The sequence below is a fragment of the Mytilus californianus genome, unplaced genomic scaffold (assembly GCF_021869535.1).
Source record: "Mytilus californianus isolate M0D057914Y unplaced genomic scaffold, xbMytCali1.0.p SCAF_3, whole genome shotgun sequence".
NCBI lineage: Eukaryota > Metazoa > Mollusca > Bivalvia > Mytilida > Mytilidae > Mytilus > Mytilus californianus.
In genome coordinates, this window is record NW_026262679.1 from 62873085 (window position 1) to 62892764 (window position 19680).

A 19680-nucleotide genomic window follows, 5' to 3' on the forward strand; every position below is an offset into this window, starting at 1 on the left:
GTGGTCAAAACCTTTGGACCACCACCTTTCGAGAACTCTGCTACAAAAAAAAACACTTGGATGGAATACATGTTTTTTTAAACAACTTGGAGCTGGGTCAAACTGTGGCCCTAATAGGCATAATTTGCATTAGATTAACTGATTTGTTGGGTAGGCCATAATTTCAGTCATAATTTGCTGGGTAGCTGTCTGAAGAGGTCCTTTAATGCAAAGCTTTGTTTTTTTTTAAACCATTAACAATGATTAAGCAAAAGTTTAATCCAAGAAGACCAACTATTAGACTAGATATTGCTCATAGAACTGATTGATATACATGTACATGACAGTATTGTAGCTAAGCTTGATAACAAAAATACCAAGGTACTATTGGCAAAATATAGTTACTGAAGTAAGTTGTACTTTACCATAAAATTTGGAGCATTAACCATAGTTACTTAACATGCTTAAGTAAATTGTGGTATATTTTCCTACATGTAGCATTATACCATTTATACTGGGTAGGACTTGTAAATTCACTGTTTTATGTAAAAGAGTACATGGAGTAGATGGATGTATATTTACCGTTCCATATACAATAAAAATAATTCATTTTCAACAAATTCTTGCATACTACATATAAATTATAAGCCTGGTATCTTTGATCAGCACTTTTTTTTTTCTATCAAAATATCTAATAGGAAGCACATAATATTGTTTTGGCCTAAGTAGTCATGTAAGTGCACATGGTGCAAAGAGTGGGAAAAATGCATTAACAGCCATGACAGCTGTGATGATTTTATATTATTTATTTTCCTATAATTCTTCATTTTATTACATGTATACATTGTATATTAATATATTAACTATTTCATTTCTTTCTTTATCTACAACATATATACAAACAACAGCTGTTTAGCAATTACATTTTTACTTAACACAAATAATTTTTTAATATTCAATATATCAGAATGCTTCAGCAAAAAAAAAAACACTGCCGCTGATGTAGGTTTAGTTTTACCCACCTGCCCATGTCACCAAAAATTAAAAATTAATTAATGGAAATTTCAAATGCTGAGACAATAAACAAAGTTTGTTTCTTGTTTCCTGGAAAAACTGCTTGGCAGGTCAAATGTATTTGTTTACTTTTGAAAAACATTTTACATATGTTTAGCACTTTCAATGATTCATAACTAAAGATTTCCTTAAAAACTTTAAATAGGTGTTAGGAAAGGCACCAACGTAAAGGTATGTGGAGTAGTAGCACTCATGGTAATGATTCTTCACCTTGAACATTAATACTGGCAGGCATGGTGATAACCGGTGTTTTGTTCTGTAATATCTCTCTATATCCCATACGTGTATAAAGAATAAGAATATTTATTGATCCTATTAAGGGCCCTTGATGGGCAGCAAGACGTTTATACTAATAGAACAATACACTATGATTTTGGTAAAAAAAACCACCCCAAAACATATATATATATATACCTACATCCTTCCATTTAGAATTTAGATGTTTTTTGGTTTTGTATGTCTTTGAATTTCTGTCTTATTGACATATACCCAGCATCATCTATTATTTATATGTACAAATGTAGGTTATATATGACAGGTCTACAAACCAGTGTTATTATCTTCAATCACCAGCAATCACTCAGTTTTACAGTGAATCTTTCAGCACCACCAAGAGATTGTTTTTACTGAATCATGCCCTGTACTTTGTAGTATATTATTTTATCAGCAACTGAAACATGTGCACAAAATTGTATAATATACCACATGTGAAGTTGAAATCATATGCAGATTTGGGGGGAGGGGGGTCTCGGAATATTTACATGTTTTACTCCTTACATTGTCTTTTTATTTTGAACTGAATACCTTATGTGTACTTTAAACATATATAATGTAAATTTTGATTTATTGATAAAAAATTAACCAACAAACGCAAAGATTTTTTATGCCCCAGTCGTAGCGAAGGGGGCATTTAGTTTTACCCTTGTCCATACGTCCGCAGACATGTGACAGAGGTGTCAAGCCACAACTGGAGATTTGGAAATTTTCAGCTGGAGTTTGGGCCTCATAACTGGAGATTTTTTATCGACATCTTTATCGACGTACGCGATGGGTTTTTTTGGTGTTTAAACTGCATATCTTCCTTTTTGGTTAATGATTCTATACATTTAAACACCTGCATAGCCATTTTTACTTGATAGAAATAGAAGATAAGGGGTTTTCAAATATTTATTCATTATATATAGTTCAAGGTAAATTGATCAGCCATCATATATAGTTGGCAAAAAGTACCTCTGCTTAAGCTACATTGTCAACTTTGGTACCACTACTGAACAGTGGTGTTGAATTGGTAAAGTTGTGGGCTTTCTGATGGGTAGCTGTCGCCATATGTTTGGTCAAGTCATTAGGGCCAGCTTTGCAAGAAGTGTAGCAAGCATGGTCTTGACCCTTGGTACTGGACTTGCAACATTTGAAATCAGATCTCCAGTCAGAGTTAAATTTGACTAGATACTTGGTCTTTTTTAATTTGCTCCTGGGGTATTTGGTGATAGCATACGGTTTGCATTTTGTCAAATTATAAAATTTTAGAATTGTCCAAGACAAACATACTTATAAAGGTATTCCATTGGCTTGGATAGGAAACAAGCCATAAATATCACATTTGAGTTGATTTCATTTGTCTTTTGAGGTTCAGAGCAGTAATATAATGTAACTGTTCAATGTTTTCAACAGCATCAAATTAAAGTCGTTGTTTATACAACTTAATCCATTGTCAGTATTTCACTTTTAATCATCCAGGCGTGTGTCTTTAACTAGCTAGTTGATCACCAGGTAATTTCAATCATCTTTTATTGTTGTATATACAGTCTAATCCTAAACACCTTCATTGATTACTGCACTAATTACCTGTTTACCTTTTGACACAAAATCAATAACAGGAAATGGTGACTTCCGTTTTTCTCGGACTTTTCCGATATCAATTTTGAGTTTCTCGGACCTTTTCTCTGTCAGTATCAATTTTGTAAACAAAAATGTCTACTGAAAATTTTTCGAGGTTGACATTTTCAAAAAGCGGAAGATTTCAAATTTTAACGGGAGGGACGGAAGAGGGTCTGAAAAGCGGGAGATTTTGACTCCCGCCGGAAGAATCACATGTATGCGTCCGTCCGTCCGACCGTTCTTCCCAAAATTGGTTTCCGTTCTCTAACTTTAGTTTGCCTAAACCAAATGTTATGAAACTTATACACAATGCTAATTACCACAAAACACAGATCAAGTTTGAATTTTGGTGGTGTCACTTTTACCGTTATATAGTTATGCCCCTTTACAATTAGAAATATTGCTGAAATTTTCGTTTCCATTCTCTAACTTTAGTTTGCCTCAACCAAATGTTATTAGACTTATACACAATGCTTATTACCACAAAACACAGATGAAGTTTGAATTTTGGTGGCGTCACTTTTACCATTCTAGAGTTATGCCCCTCTACAAATGGAAATATTGCTGAATTTTTCGTTTCCGTTCTCTAACTTTAGTTTGCCTCAACCACAGGTTATGAAACTTATGCACAATGCTAATTACCACAAAACACAGTTCAAGTTCGAATTTTGGTGGCGTCACTTTAACCGTTCTAGAGTTATGCCCCTTTACAAATGGAAAAATTGCTGAATTTTTTGTTTCGTTTCCTTTCTCTTACTTAAGTTTGCCTCAACTAAATGCTGTGAAATGTATACACAATGCTTATAACCACAAAACTCAGATCAAGTACAAATTTTGGTGGCGTCACTTTTACAGTTCTTGAGTTATGTCCCTTTATAACATTATATGCAAATGGGGGCATCATCTGTGTCCCATGGACACATTCCCCATTTATTTTTTACAAAAGATTGCAGGGCATGCAAATACATAGATGCACACAAATATATATATACACACATTTATAAACAAGTCTAAATTGAAAACAACATTCAAACCTATGATTGCGTTGGATAAAAACCACAATTTTTATAAGTGTGCATACACACATTTATAAATATAAAAAGTAATGATTGCTTTTGGCAAGCCTTACTCAGACAGTAGTCTTTTCATATTTGTAAGTTTTTATTGAACAGTTTTATTATTTTGATGTTTTATATTTTCAGGTTCAGCATGTGATATTGTACATTGTCAAACTTTATTCAGTTCAGCAAAAGATGCAGAGAAATCCACAGAAATAAAGAAATTAGCTGCCTTACAGAGAGAATCTCCTCGCTGTATCTCTCTCAGGACATACATAGACTGTTTAGTAAAGCAGAAACGATTCTGTCATTCAGATATCACTTTTAATGGAAATTTAGCGGGTTTAAAAGCAAAAATGAATAGACATAAATGTTCTGCTGATCCAGAGGCATCGATATTTGATCCGGAAACAATGCAGGTTACTGGTCCTCGCCCACCAAGTGTTGATCGTATGTGTTCATACAGTGGAAAACCAATATATAAACAATGTGGATTATTTGGTGATCCCCACTTGCGAATGTTTAATGAGGAATTTCAGACTTGTAAAGTTGAGGGGGCTTGGGCATTAGTGGATAATAAACATTTAACTGTTCAGGTCACAAATGATCCAGTGATTAACAGTGGAGATGCAACAGCAACTAGCAAGGTAATTTATAAACATTAAGTACCCACATGACATGTTTACAAAGAGATATGAAATATAAGGAACAACTGACCTGAAATTTTGGGAAGATCCTTTGTGGACAATTATTCCTAATCAAAAATCGGGGGGGGGGGGAATAGTGGGATTATTTACATGTAGGTAAAAGGTATTTCTATACTATAAGCAGACAATTTTCTGAATTTTGTTGTTTCAAAAGAAATAGTTCTCATTTGGAATGGTCTTCTAGATACAGTTTTGTATACTAGAAAAAGTCTATGTTAGTGCATAAAGGTACATGTAACCTAACTTGAAATACAGTTATAAATATTGTTTTACTTTTTTATGCCCCCGCCGTAACGGAGGGGGCATTAAGTTTTACCCTTGTCCGTCTGTATGTACGTACGTACGTCCCAAAGTTGGTTTCCGTTCTCTAACTTTAGTTTGCCTCTACCAAATGTTATGAAACTTATACTCAATAGTTATTACCACAAAACACAGATCAAGATTGAATTTTGGTGGCGTTACTTTAACCGTTCTAGAGTTATGCCCCTTTATAAATGGAAAAATTCCTGAATTTTTCGTTTCCGTTCTCCAAATGTTATGAAACTTATACACAATGCTAATTACCACAAAATACAGATCAAGTACAAATTTGGGTAGCGTCACTTTTACCGTTCTTCAGTTATGTCCCTTTATAACTTTAAATGATATGCAAGCGGGGCATCATCTATGTCCCATGGACACATTCCCCATTTATTTCTCTATGTTTTGAAGTTTTTGCACTAATGTTTTATAGTATTGAACAACAGCATGTATTTCTTTATTTATTACATTACTTAATGAAATTTAGAAGTGAAGTTGATGATATTCAAGAATAAAACTAAAAGATTGATAACTGTTTGCTTTATGTCAAAGAATTCATGATTTTTTAATCAACGGAATGCTTGTTTTCATTGTGAACATTCTTTGATATTTGCCTTGTTATTTGGTATTGGACATTATATTGGATCCACTTTGTTGGTTTTGGTATTCTGTCATTGCAATATAATTGAATTACATGCTTTATAAGGATTGATTTTTATAACATTTGTTTTTAATGTAGCTTTAATTTCGATCTTCTGATTTGGATGAAAAGGGAGGAGTGTATCCTCACAAAACTATATTCCCCCTGCAGCATGAATGTGTACATTTTTACCTTCTAAGTGTCCAATCCGTGTCAGGAATCTTTTCACTGGCTGCTGTGCATGCAGTTTCAGTATTTTATTTTTTTTAAATTTTTGATGTCACACATCTTTATCCTAACTGTTGATTTTTATACACCCGTTTACGGGACGTATTATGGTATACCTCTGTCCGTCCGTCCGTCGTCAACATGTCGGACTTTAACTCAAAAACGCTTTAACCAATTTGCATAAAACTTTGATGAATTGTTTATATCTATTGACGTGAGCTCCCTTTCGTTTTTTATAAATTTTAGATTTTACGTTTCCGAGTTATGCGGTTTTATTCATTAAAAAAAAGGGATTTTCCAGTTTTCGGACAATAACTCAAGAATGCTTTCACCAACTTGCAAGAAATTGTGGTGAATTGTTTATATCTATTGACATGAGCTCCCTTTCGATTTTTATATATTTTAGATTTTACGTTTCCGAGTTACAGGGTTTTATTCATAAAAAAAGGGGAATTTTCCAGTTTAGTTTCAGGGTTTTATTCATAAAAAAAGGGTGATTTTCCAGTTTTCAGACAAAAAATCAAGAATGCTCTCAGCAGTTCTCATGAAACTTTGGTGAATTGTTTATATCTATTGATGTAAGCTCTGTTTAGAATTTTATAAATTTAAGATTTTACATTTCTGAGTTATGGGGTTTTATTCATTAAAAAAGGGGGGATTTTCCAGTTTTCGGACAATAACTCAAAAATGCTGTCAGCAATTTTCATGAACTTTGATGAATTGTTTATATCTAGTGATGTAAGCTCCCTTTACATTTTCATAAATTTCTAATATGACATTGAGAATTAATTGAACTTTATTTGTTTATAGTCTGACAACAGATTTACTAAGTATTGCGCAACAGCACAGTGTATTGCACAACAGCAAGAAATCTTTAATTGAATATAAATTCAATTCATATAACCAATTTCAAGTTCTTTGACTACATTTATTCAGAAACCTATAATATGTCAAATATTTAATTACAATCCAAATTCAGACCTGTATCAAGCTTGAATATTGTGTCCATTTTTGCCCCAACTGTTCATGGTTGGACCTCTGCGGGCGTATCCAGCTGTGCTCAGCGAAGCAGTTTTTTTACACTTGTTTTAAGACTTATGTAGGAGCTTTACTGCTTGTCAAATGGTGCAGGTTTAACTATTGTAAAAAGCCATACAGTGACCTCTAGATGTACACATTGGTTAAGTTGTGTTGTTGAATTGCTGTCTCTTTCACAATTTTATAACCTCTGTTTAGTGTTACACATTTTCATTCACAATCTTTTAACTGCTGGCTAGTCAAGTTTATAAAATTTTTATATGAATTGAAGTAAAATTGTTTTATTTTAATTTTCTCTTGAAGCATGTTCATGTATTTTATAACCAATAGGCATGAGACTTTCACATTTAATTTCCATATGAAGTTTTCAATAAGATGTATTTTAAGATTTGCCAAGTGCAAAAACATTAACACTGAGACTCAGATTGAAGTGATTACAAATTTTGGATAACAAATTCAGTATTGTACCTCTCCTCAAATCCCTTATGATTTTCTAATGTCTTTTCTTTTTGGATAATAAAATTGTTGTTGAAATGATCAAATTTGTAAAAGCGAATTCACAAAGAGGAGGAAAAGTCTCCATCAACTCCCTTTTAATTCCCCATACTTCAGTTATTCTTAAACTTATTTAGAATAAATTAATAAATGAAGTGATTTCAACCACCTCCCTTCACCTTCGAGTAAGTAAAACAAAGTTAAATCTCAGTCATTTTAAATAAAATACTGTTTAAACATCCAGATAGGTCACATTTGTGTTGATATGATAAACAACTTGTATTTTTCTAGGTCAAGCACATTATGAATGGATTTTCAAGTCTTTGTTCAACCGAGCAGGTTTATATGTTGAAAATTTGAAATTAGATTAAAATGTTCACTTTATTTCTGCCAAGTTTTAAAATGTATTTAAATAGGTAATAAAACATTTATATTTTCACCTTAGTGTGAAATGGAATTTATCTCTGCATTATGAATGTGTTTTCTTGAGATTTCAATACACACATATATATATACATGTCAGACCTTCACAGTAGGTGTGAGATCTTTTTTGTGTACAGTATAAATATTTCATTCTAAATGTTGCCTGATTGGAAGGTTAATGGCATGTTTGACACAGCTACAATTGCTAAATTTCAAAATGTTTATACAATATGTTTGAAGAGTAATTTCAGCTATTAAACTCTTTTCAGTAAAATTATGTCAGAATATTCTTAAAATTTCTGACTTCTTGTTAGAAAATCCTCTTAAATAATATTTTCTCTTTAAAGAATAGTGTATAACATATAGACAGTAGACTTATTGCCAGGACAGTTTGTCAAGGCTTGCATTTTCTTGGAAAGACCTGTTGGTATAAAAGTGAAAACCATTATAGAGCAGGTGTACATTTTCTGTTAACTAGACTAGCTAAAGCTGTTTGTTTTACTGGGTTTTTCATGGGAAATATGAAGGCTGCCAAGTTTACAAAATCTGGACTTTTTTTTTTTGCACTAAATTTGTTCAGAGGTCTACAAACAATGCCATGGCGAAAAGAAAAACAACAAAAAGATGAACAAGTCCACTAAACCCTTCATAAAAAACTAAAGACTGAGCAACTGAAAACCACCTAAAAAAAAAAAGGGGGGGGGGGGGGGGGGGGGGGGGGGGGTGAAAGCAGATTCTCTGGAAAAGTAGGCTGTGATTGTCTTCCAGTTTTATTTGTCTTTTCAAATTATGTTCCAACCTGTATTTAAATTTTACCGTTGGCAAATGCTTGGGCCATAGAAAGCTGACCATATAAGAAAGGGACCTTTGAATTGAGGTTCAAAATGCATAGGTATTCAGAAAACAGTGACTTGACAAGACAGGTGTTTGTTTAATAGAGGTGACCCTTATAGCAGGTTTGACTGTACATGTACTAATGTTATTGACATGAATTGCATGTAGACCGACTTTCTCTTCTGAATTTTACATTCTAAAAAAATCCAGATTTATGAGGGCTTTAAATGATGGGCTGGCCTATTAGCTATTTGTCAAGAGATGTATTGTGACCTTTAGCATGTTTAGAGGTATACATCAGGATGTTTTTCTATTCTTCAATTTTAGGCCTTTAATGGGTTGTTGTCTCACTTGCAATCATGCTGAATAGCTTCATTTTTATACAATGTATTTTGGGGAGGGGGATGTGGGGTTCAGGACTTTCTATCTCATGGTCTTGGTACTTGTAGTTAAAGGCTGGTGGTTACTTTTTATGTTAGCTTGTGCTGGTGGGTAACTGATATATACATGTATCCTATATTTCTAAATATAAACTACTGATTTTTTATACGCCCGTTTACGGGACGTATTATGGTATACCGTTGTCCGTCCGTCCGTCGTCAACATGTCGGACATTAACTCAAAAATGCTTTAACCAATTTGCATAAAACTTTGGTGAATTGTTTATATCTATTGACGTGTGAGCTCCCTTTCGTTTTTTATAAAATTTAGATTTTACGTTTCCGAGTTATGGGGTTTTATTCATTAAAAAAAGGGGGATTTTCCAGTTTTTGGACAATAATTCAAGAATGCTTTCACCAACTTGCAAGAAATTGTAGTGAATTGTTTATATCTATTGACATGAGCTCCCTTTCAATTTTTATAAATTTTAGATTTTACGTTTCCGAGTTACAGGGTTTTATTCATGAAAAAAGGGGGGATTTTCCAGTTTTCGGACAAAAACTCAAAAATGCTTTCAGCAATTCTTATGAAACTTTGGTGAATTGTTTGTATGTATTGATGTAAGCTCCCTTTAGAATTTTATAAATTTTACATTTTACATTTCTGAGTTATGGGGTTTTATTCATTAATAAAGGGGTGATTTTCCAGTTTTCGGACAATAACTCAAAAATGCTGTCACCAATTCTCATGAAACTTTGGTGAATTGTTTATATCTATTGATGTAAGCTCCCTTTTTATTTTCATAAATTTCTAATATGACATTGAGAATTAATTGAACTTTATTTGTTTATAGTCTGACAACAGATTTACTAAGTATTGCGCAACAGCACAGTGTATTGCACAACAGCAAGAAATCTTTAATTGAATATAAATTCAATTCATATAACCAATTTCAAGTTCTTTGACTACATTTATTCAGAAACCTATAATATGTCAAATATTTAATTACAATCCAAATTCGGACCTGAATCAAGCTTGAATATTGTGTCCATTTTTGCCCCAACTGTTCAGGGTTGGACCTCTGCGGGCGTATCTAGCTGCACTCAGCGAAGCAGTTTATTTATTAGTTTTTATTGGCTTTGAACTAGCTGTCAGTAACTACGAGTACTCTCAGATCTGTACTTAATGTCTTCTTATTGTTGGGATGTACAAGTACCCGTTCACGTCAACTATTTTTTTTTATTGTATATCTGTTTGTATCCTTCTGATGAGTTAAGCCTTTTTCAACTGATTTTTATAGTTCATTCTTATGTTGTACTGTGACACCACTGTCCCAGGTTAGGGGAGGGTTGGGATCCCGCTAACATGTTTAACCCCGCCACATTCTGTATGTATGTGCCTGTCCCAAGTCAGGAGCCTGTAATTCAGTGGTTGTCATTTGTTGCTGTGTTACTTATTTGTTTTTCATTGATTTTTTTGTACATTAATTAGGCCGTTGGTTTTTTCTCGTTTGAATTGTTTTACATTTGTGATTTCGGGGCCTTTTATAGCTGACTATGCGGTATTGGCTTTGTTCATTGTTGGAGGCCGTACCGTGACCTATAGCTGTTAATTTCTGTGTCATTTGGTCTCTTCTGGAGAGTTGTCTCATTGGCAATCATACCACATCTTCTTTTTTATATCAATCAAATCTATAAGCCATATGTATATATGACTAGATGAATGCATTGACTGAATCTATGTGAAGTGTGTGTATGACGTACATGTAAATAGACTAAATAGAGTTGAAGATGTTTCTGAAATTACTCAGAATATTAATGAAAAAGAACTTTAATCCTGCAAGGAGTACAAGGTACATTTTAAATGTGGTTGACTGAGAGAGCTTGAGGAATACAAAATCTAAATTACCAACAGGATTTTTTGTGTGGATATAGCTACTTAGTACTACAAAGGTGTGTAATATACATGACAAAACTGACACCTGAGGAGTAGAATTAATTACCATAAATGATTTAAACAGGTATTTACAACATTCACATGTCCACTGGTACAGATTTATTTTTTACAAGGCTGGTAAGGGGAATGCCTTGTATTATTTATAGGGATGTGTAGGTCACATTGTCTCCAGAATGTCCAGCGCTTGTCAAAAGCAGCTGATTATCAAATAAGTTTGTGTATTACCATCAGTTTTAACTTTTATCTTCAGAAAAGAAAATTTACATTACATGATCCATGCACTGAAAATCATTAGTTATAGTTATAAATTTGAGATGTGTAAATATTCGGAGACTATATGTATGGTTTTTTGTCTTTCACGAACTTTGCTACATGTTCCCTTGGTACATGTGTTTTCGTTAGTAAATAAAGGTGCTGTGTTTAGGTAGTATGGAATCTTGTTATTTCAAAGTAGTAAAAACTGTATTTTCAGTATAGTTGAAAAAAGGTTTCAGAAATATTTAGCTTTGTTGGTATGATTTTTCCTTTTTTTCGGACATGATCTAAAATTTGCAAGTACCTTAAAAAGAACCTTTCTCTCTCTCAAACTTAAAACATGTTAAAGGAGTCACTTGCTGAAAAAAAACACACATTGTAATCAGTAAGATAAGTGTATGATTAAAATTTAGGTGTAACAAAACAGTATTAAGAACTTTGGTATGTTAAAAATGATAACTTTTCTTGACCAGAGATACTGTGAACATGAAAAAATGTACAAATCATTGTTTACATTGAACTCAAGATAGGGCTCTCCTGACCTTGGAGTTTTACATTTTGGTAGGATCTACAGGTACTAGCATCTGTTTTGTATATTGTGAGATCTGGTGTATTAAATGGTAAAACAACCTTCGATTGTTTTTTTTTCAAAACATATGGAAAATCCTTAAATGTATACTGGTATATTAATGTTCATCTCTATTAGCGAAGACTAGATATTAGAATCCCAGGTTGAGGAAGATGGGTGATCAGACATTTTTTACTTAGTTTATGATTTTAGTTTTATGAGCAGTCTGAAATTAAAGTATTTTATTTAGGAACATATGTAGGATTCTAAAAAAAACAAAACAAACCTAACAAAAACATAAGTTCTATGTATACATGTATACTGGTGATATTGCTCTGTATGAATTATGATATAGTATAGTACAAAAAGGGTTACCAAAGTATTTCAAATGGCATGAATGTAGACAGGGTAAATTTATGTTTATGTTACAGTTAACACTTATGAGGTCAGTGTTTTTCAAACCTGTATTGACATTCTTATGTTTTCCTTTGCAGTTGACAGTGATTATAAAGAAGAATGAAGATTGTGCATCAAGTCAATTCATAACATATACTGCTCAGACAGGTCATTTACCTGGTTCCTTTTCGTTAGGACAAACACACTATGGTCCCGAAAGAAGTGTGGAAGTAATTGAAAAAGAACCAGGAAAAAGTGTAGTGATTTATTTGCGTTACATTGACACAACAATTAAAGTGCAACAAATTGGACGATATTTTACATTCGCCATAAAAATGCCAGAAGGAGTCTTAAATTCCAGTGAAATAAGTGACAAATTAGAATTATGTGTTCAAGGATGTCCAATTAACGAGAGAATTAATTATAAACAATACTTTTCAGAAGTTCAGCGGACGAACAAACACAGTAAAATGGCACTAAGCAAAGCTTTAAAGATGTGCCGTGACGCTAGTGTTGTCGATTTCTACTTTGATTCATGTGTTTTTGATCTCTTAACAACGGGTGACGAGAACTTTACAGCAGCAGCTTATCAAGCGTGGCAAGACTTGATTGAATTGAACCCAGAACTTCGCCAAACTCAGGATAATCGGACTGAATTACCCATAGTACCGAGTAGTGCTTCTAGCGAGAAGACTAAATTTTGGTATTCTTCAAGGATACTGCTATTATCAGTGCTATTATGTGTGTTGCTATCAATGCCGTCATGATGAACGATGGGATTTGTTGTTATGTTGTTGTTACGTTATTAGATCAGTTTATTTAAGGTGCAAAAGTCTTGATGACACTCCATTATTTAATAACAGTCTTCATTAATTATCAATATGGTAGTTTGGAAATTCACAACTAAATTTGTATCTGACTTATTTCATATAAAAACATGCTAGGACTAATAGATTTACTAATCTATTAGTCCAATATGCATTTCAATAGTATTTATGATCAAACTATATACTCAATATTGATTCCTATTGACTGTAACACTGTGTTTTAAAATACCATTGAAAGTATATTATTTGGTTACCAATCACCAGTGCTTGCAATTGCATTTTTGCCATTTGTTCTGATATTTGATGGTTCTTGAATCTGCTCCTGAGATATCCTAAGGCTAGAATAGACATCTATCAATTAACTTTAACAATGTTAATTCATCAATCATTCAACCTGTTAGAACAGTGGCAAAGAGTTCGAACTTTCATGTTGATATTTAATCAGATAGTAAATTTTCAATGCTGTTTTTAAATGCATTGTAATCTTCACAAGATTTCTGTTGGCTATAAATGTGTCACTTTGACTTTGAATGACTGTGTTGCAGTGCTCTACAAGTTTTGATTTATGTGTAAAAATTTGCATAAGTTGGTGAGTGTAGTTGAGTCTGATGAATGCAGATTGTGTATATTTTATGTGCAATTGTGTGTATCTGTCTGTGAGTGTATGTGTGCTTGTTTTTTTATGCATTATGTTTACTATGAACCATGTATATGAATGAGATGATATTTAGGTTTATTTTGTGTCATTATGTGAACTTTGGACCAATAAAGCCCAGTTGTTGTCAATCAGAACTTTTTTTTCTTTTTGAACATTTGAAAATGGCTTACCATTTATTTCACAAATTTAGTCAATTATTCTAAAAATATTCTCCATAACTGGAAAATTTATTACAATCAATAATGTAGTTGCTTAGGTCATAAAACTTTTTATTTGTTTTGATAATTCAATTAAACGATAATTATGCATCATCTTTTTTCAGTTACATAGCAATGTTTTCTTGATTTTTTTAGGATAAAGGGGGGTGGATAAAAAAAAAACCAGAGTACCTAGGTATTAAAAACAAAAATAAAGCCATAAAACATTGGAAGTGTGTAATTTCAGGTCCCTGGCTTCATTTAATGACACATTATGAACATTTAATTTGTAATAAAATTACAAGTGTAAAATCTGGATATATAACCCTTCCCAAATCTTTTGTCATTCAAGTTTAAAATTCTTGACCTAAGTGATCATAAATTGAAACTCAAATCCTTAATGGTAGTCTGTTAGCTGCTCAAAGGCAATGAATGTGGCCACTGAGAAAAGAAGTCTTTTGTCTTGTTCACACAATACAGAGGGAAAGGGGTGGATATTACTAACATAGTTAACATTCAAATCAGGGTATGAATCGACCAATTTCTTTCTTGGGTTATACATGAGCCTTTTGTCAGTACAATACGATGACCTGTCAAAATTCATCCACTTTTTTTCAGACATATGAATTGTCCACTGTTTCCACACACACAGTTATTTTGACCAGTCAGACTCTCTTTTGTTGACATGTTCGTCAAAATGTGTTTAATTTCACTTATTTCTTCATTAAGAGTTTTAAAAGTATTTCTTTTGTATTACTTTTTTTAAGGTTGACCGCATTTGAAAAGTTCAATTTGCAAAATTTTGTCTGTTGTGATTTGAAAACTGAAAACTTTTGTTGAGTAGATGCATCCAGCTTAGGGCTTAATCCCTATTCATACAAGTTTAGTTGGAAAGTTGAAGTTTACAACTTTTAGAAAGTGTTAAAAGTCAGCTTAGTACAATTTTGTTAAAATTAAGTTTGGTGATCATTGATGGAAGATAATTCTTATGGCTACCTGATAATCAAGAATAGGGGATTAAACTTCTTTCATTTTCAAAATTCTTAATTCTAACATCTTGCAGGTTAAGTAAAAAATCAAATTTTGAGATAAATTTCTTTTTAGCATCCATTTATTAATCTCATCTTAAATTTGTTAGTATTAATGTTGCAATTTACGAAAATAATGGGGAGCAATTTTACAGCTTAATGAACAATTAAGTAGGAAAAAAGTGAAGATTCTTTGTTTGAATGAAACACACATGTTCACCTGGGTGTAGATTTCACTTCTGAAATAGGTTTATGGTTAAAAGCTGAAAGATAAGTTATTTGGGCCTCTCAGAAGGTTTTACTAGCCTTATCTCTACATAATCTTTCTTATGTGCACACCTGCATACAGGCTTTCATATGGGGCTCTGTGAAGGGGAACCATAATTTTATTACTATTTACTGGTGTCACAAAAAGTTCAATGGGTACAAAACAATGTTAAATTCTACTCTTTTAATTTTTACAGTCAAAAATATACACAGTTTACCAAATTGAGAAGGCCTAACATGAATTCTTTTAAAATGTAATTGTTAAAGCATTTGTTTACACAAGTCAAATGCTATATATACATGTACATGTTGAAGTTGATGGAAATGGCCAAATATTTACATTACCCCATAAAATATGGAATAAAATAGAACAGATTTTATTATGTAAACATGTGCCCATTAATGATTTCTGACAGCGCACTTGGGAGCATTGTAAAACTTGAAAACTACAAAGGAGGAAGGCTTATTGAAATTCATGTAAATCGATTCTAAAAAAAATTGGAAGATGTATTATAAATTTTGATTGTTACTGTTTAACATGGTAATGTGTGAAAAATTGATTGAAAGTTAGAGTACAAAGAAAATAATTTGTGACAGCAAAGTTTTGTTTATACAAGGTAAAATACACACAATGAAAAAGCATGTGGATGCTTTCCCTTTTAATTGTGGTACTTTTCTCAGGTTTTTTTTAATGAAAAAAAATTATAATCAAAACTCACAAACTTGCAGTTATAATTATAACATTCAAAGGATCTAGTTTTTATGAAATATTACAGAATAAACAGCATTAATAAACATATTTAATATTAGGAAAATAAATTGTGTGTAGACAAAAACTTTCATGCACTAAATAAAGAATTTCATGTTTGTCATCCCATTGCGAACCTCAAATATTTCTCTTGAAATATTACCCCTTTTTCATGTTAATATACACACAACATTATGACTATAAATCAATTTTTCATATACAAGAAAATGGCCATTAAATGATTATACATGTGCTATTGCTTAAAATGAAATATATCATAAATGTTATCAGAAGTGTTCTTTTTTTCTTTTTGCTAAGGTTGGAAGCTTTAATATAAAGTATAGATATCAGCTGTAATGACTTTTAAAGAGCAACTCCTTGGCTTTCATTTCATGGCAAATGCAGCTTTGTTTTTTATGCTTGCGAATATTTTATCACATTTATGAAAAGGCTTTTAAGGGTAACAAAAACATGTAAAAATACTGAAAATAATTTCCATATTTAATAATACCAACTGTTAAATTAAATGAGACGGAACTCTCAATGAAAGGAGAGAACATTTTGGTAGTTTTTATTTTTTTGTTCAGTGGTTGACTGTAATCATCTGAGGGTGACTGAATCCCTACCTAACGTGAATCATAAAGAAAAAAAGTACTCTTCTTCTGTCGGTTTATTATGAAAACATAAAAACATCTGGAGGGAATATTTACAAAGAACTTGCAAAGAGATTTCCCCTGTTATCAACAACCTAATGCACTCACTCACATTTGATCAGTTTCAAAAAGTTTTCACTTCTCCTTTGAACATTTTATGCTTATGAAACATATGGTTAAAGAGGTAGCTTTCTTTTGAAATATCATAAACAGTTTTTGTTAAAAGGAAAATGACCTCTCCTATTTTGAGAAGTGCCTTCCTTTTTGCTTTTATTGCTTTCATATCATGTATACAATCATTCAGGAGTAATTATTTGAGCCAAGCTATCTGAGCAGAGTATATATAGTCATAAACCAATTTGTTAAAAATATTTTGATAGAGTGCATCTTTAAAGCATGATATATCTAGATTTCATTAGATTTGGCAAATTTTACTGTAATTTACAAGTCAGACACTATAAAGTGAGAAATTTGTTCACATACAGGCTATTATAATTATTTGCATATTGATGTGAAAAAAAATTGAAAGATAAAATATTTTCATGTGTTGAAATTTTGCCATAAAGATGCTTTTAAGGACATAACTTTCAAAAGAAATGGTTAAAATAGAAGATCAAGGATTGAATTTGGGACTTATTCATTGATAAAATTGTTTGAACAGTGAACTTCCCTTTGTTGGGACCCCAGGTAAAAATCTTGGCAATAAACAAAATGTGGAGAAAGGTTAGCCTTGTTATCATGTTAAATGTTTAGATATCAACTTGAAGCTAGAGATTTGAGGCCTTTGGCTATAGAAATTTAAAACCATCTTAATCCTCACTAAAAGCAATTTTAAATTGAACTTTCTGACAGGAGATTGTCATGTGAGGAAAACTTGATACATGGATTTCTAATGGGGAACCCAGAAGGCATAAAAAGGGGAGTAGGCGGACTCTACATGGATTTCTAATGGGGAACCCAGAAGGTATAAAAAGGGGAGTAGGCTGACTCATCATAACTTGCAAAAGTATCTAAAAGTATCAACATAAAAAATTTAAATAATGTTGATCTTTGTTTTACATGAATGTAAACATTAGATGATAAATGCCCCAGTTCATAATTAATATACCGTAACATACATTCTGTAGGTTGAATGTAATCTCTCAAATTAATATTCATCCTTAGATCCCTTAATCAGGAAATAAACATCACATTCATATGACTTTTGGACTTTGTAAAAGTGGCCACATTCATTGTTTTTATCAGAAGTGTTTTTTTTTAAATGACTGTACAATATTATAACACAGAGGGTGGTAAGAACGGATCGATTAGATTTTACATAGATTTTTTGTTTAATTTCCTAATACATGTAATATTGCAAGTAGCATTGTAATTTTAACAAAATTGTATCAGAATTTAAATTTTCTCAAATATGAATTTAAAATTTAAACATTCATGGTAAGCAATTTGTCAATATTGTGTTCATCAAAGCAGTGAAGATTTTTTGTTTGTAAATGGGTATTCAGATTTAAACCCTTTAAAAGTTTAGTAAAACATATCTTTTAAATTGCACTGAAATACCTTAGATAACAAAGACTTCTTTTATTTATTTTTTTGGTTTTCAATATTATCTATAGTGTACTTCAAATTTCTGTCAACTTTTGGGACTATTTTGTTTATCCAAGAAAAAATAATTTATGCTACATGTACATGTTAATACAGCAATACTAATTCTGTCCATAAGGTCACATGATAAATTTTGTCCATAAGGTCACAGAGTTATCTACCTCATCTGTATACAGTATTTGTGTGGTAGCATTTTATGTTATAATGGCTTTAATACAAACTGATTTTGACAGAGATTTTGTGAGAACGGTTTTAAAGCATCCAGTGAAATATTATTATTGAAATAAAAAATATTTAAAAATTTAGAATTTGTTTTGTGATATCCATCTGTTCAATTCTTATCTTTACAAGTCTCACCCATGTATATCTGGTTTTTATGTTCACAGTTATTGTAATGCCCCACAACAAAATGTTTTTGGGGTAAATAATTTTACCCAAGTCTCTGTTCGAATGGTTTGTCCAGGAAACTCCTCCTACAGTTTTCAATCAAAAACTTTTATATTGTGTAAGGTACTTGTACATATACTAAAGGTGTGCATATTCTCAGGATTTTGATTTTTTTTTTAAATTGTCCACGAATGACAGGGAGAAGGCAGAGATAGTATATCTTAAGAGAGAACTAATACTCGGGAGAAGACAGATAGTATATTGTAAGAGAGAACTTATACTGGGGAGCAACAGATAGCATTATTTTATCATAAGAGAGAACTTATACAGGGGAGAAGACAGATAGTATATCTTAAGAAAGAACTTATATTAGGGAGAAGACAGATATTACATCTTACGAGAGGACTTATACTGGGGAGAAGGCAAATAGTATATCTTAAGAGAGAACTTATACAGTGGAGAAGTTAGAGATAGTATATCTTAAGAGAGAACTTATACAGGGGAGAAGTTAGAGATAGTATATCTTAAGAGAGAACTTATGTATACAGGGGAGAAGAAGGTGTGGGAGAACATTTCGAATAATTTTTTAATCAAGAGTCACTGATGAGTCTATTCTAGAAAAAACGTGCGTTGGGCTACACAGTTTTAAGCCTGGTATCTATGATGAGTTTATTTCCAAGATACATTAATTGGGAAAAACTCAATTTATAGCAAATAGCACTTAACATTGAGATTTTCTCAATCTGAATACCGGTACCATGAAACGCTTGCCACTGGACCTTAGGCAAATAACAATAAATTTGAAATATATTCTGTATCTTGATAGTATAAACTATATTGTTTGTACATCATTACACTTATATATATGTTAATGGAGTAAGTGAAAAGTCAAAAATCTATTTAGTAAGTACAGTATTATCATGATCAAAGCAGAGTTTTTCTGCTGCAATCATAAGTTTTGCTGAATTTTGGTAATATCAAACGTTCTTTTTGAGGAGTGGAGAGTTCAGGGTGAGCAACAGAGACACATTTTGTACTCGGAGTACTGAGTCCAGTTTTATGACTGAAAGACCAGGACATGTTATACTTTAAAAAAAATC

The 19680-nt window shown here is 32.1% G+C and overlaps 1 protein-coding gene across 2 annotated transcripts in view; it reads left to right on the forward strand.

Annotated features, from left to right (window-relative positions):
• The window catches only part of LOC127733140 (repulsive guidance molecule A-like), a 36634-nt gene extending 18133 nt beyond the window's left edge, over window positions 1–18501 (forward strand). For both annotated transcript variants that reach the window (XM_052242467.1, XM_052242468.1), the window contains 2 exons: window positions 4134–4636; window positions 12309–18501. In XM_052242467.1, coding sequence (XP_052098427.1) covers window positions 4134–4636; window positions 12309–12977 — 1172 coding nt within the window. In that variant the 3' untranslated portion in view covers window positions 12978–18501. The remainder of the gene's footprint in view (window positions 1–4133; window positions 4637–12308) is intronic.
• Window positions 18502–19680: the final 1179 nt, after the last annotated feature.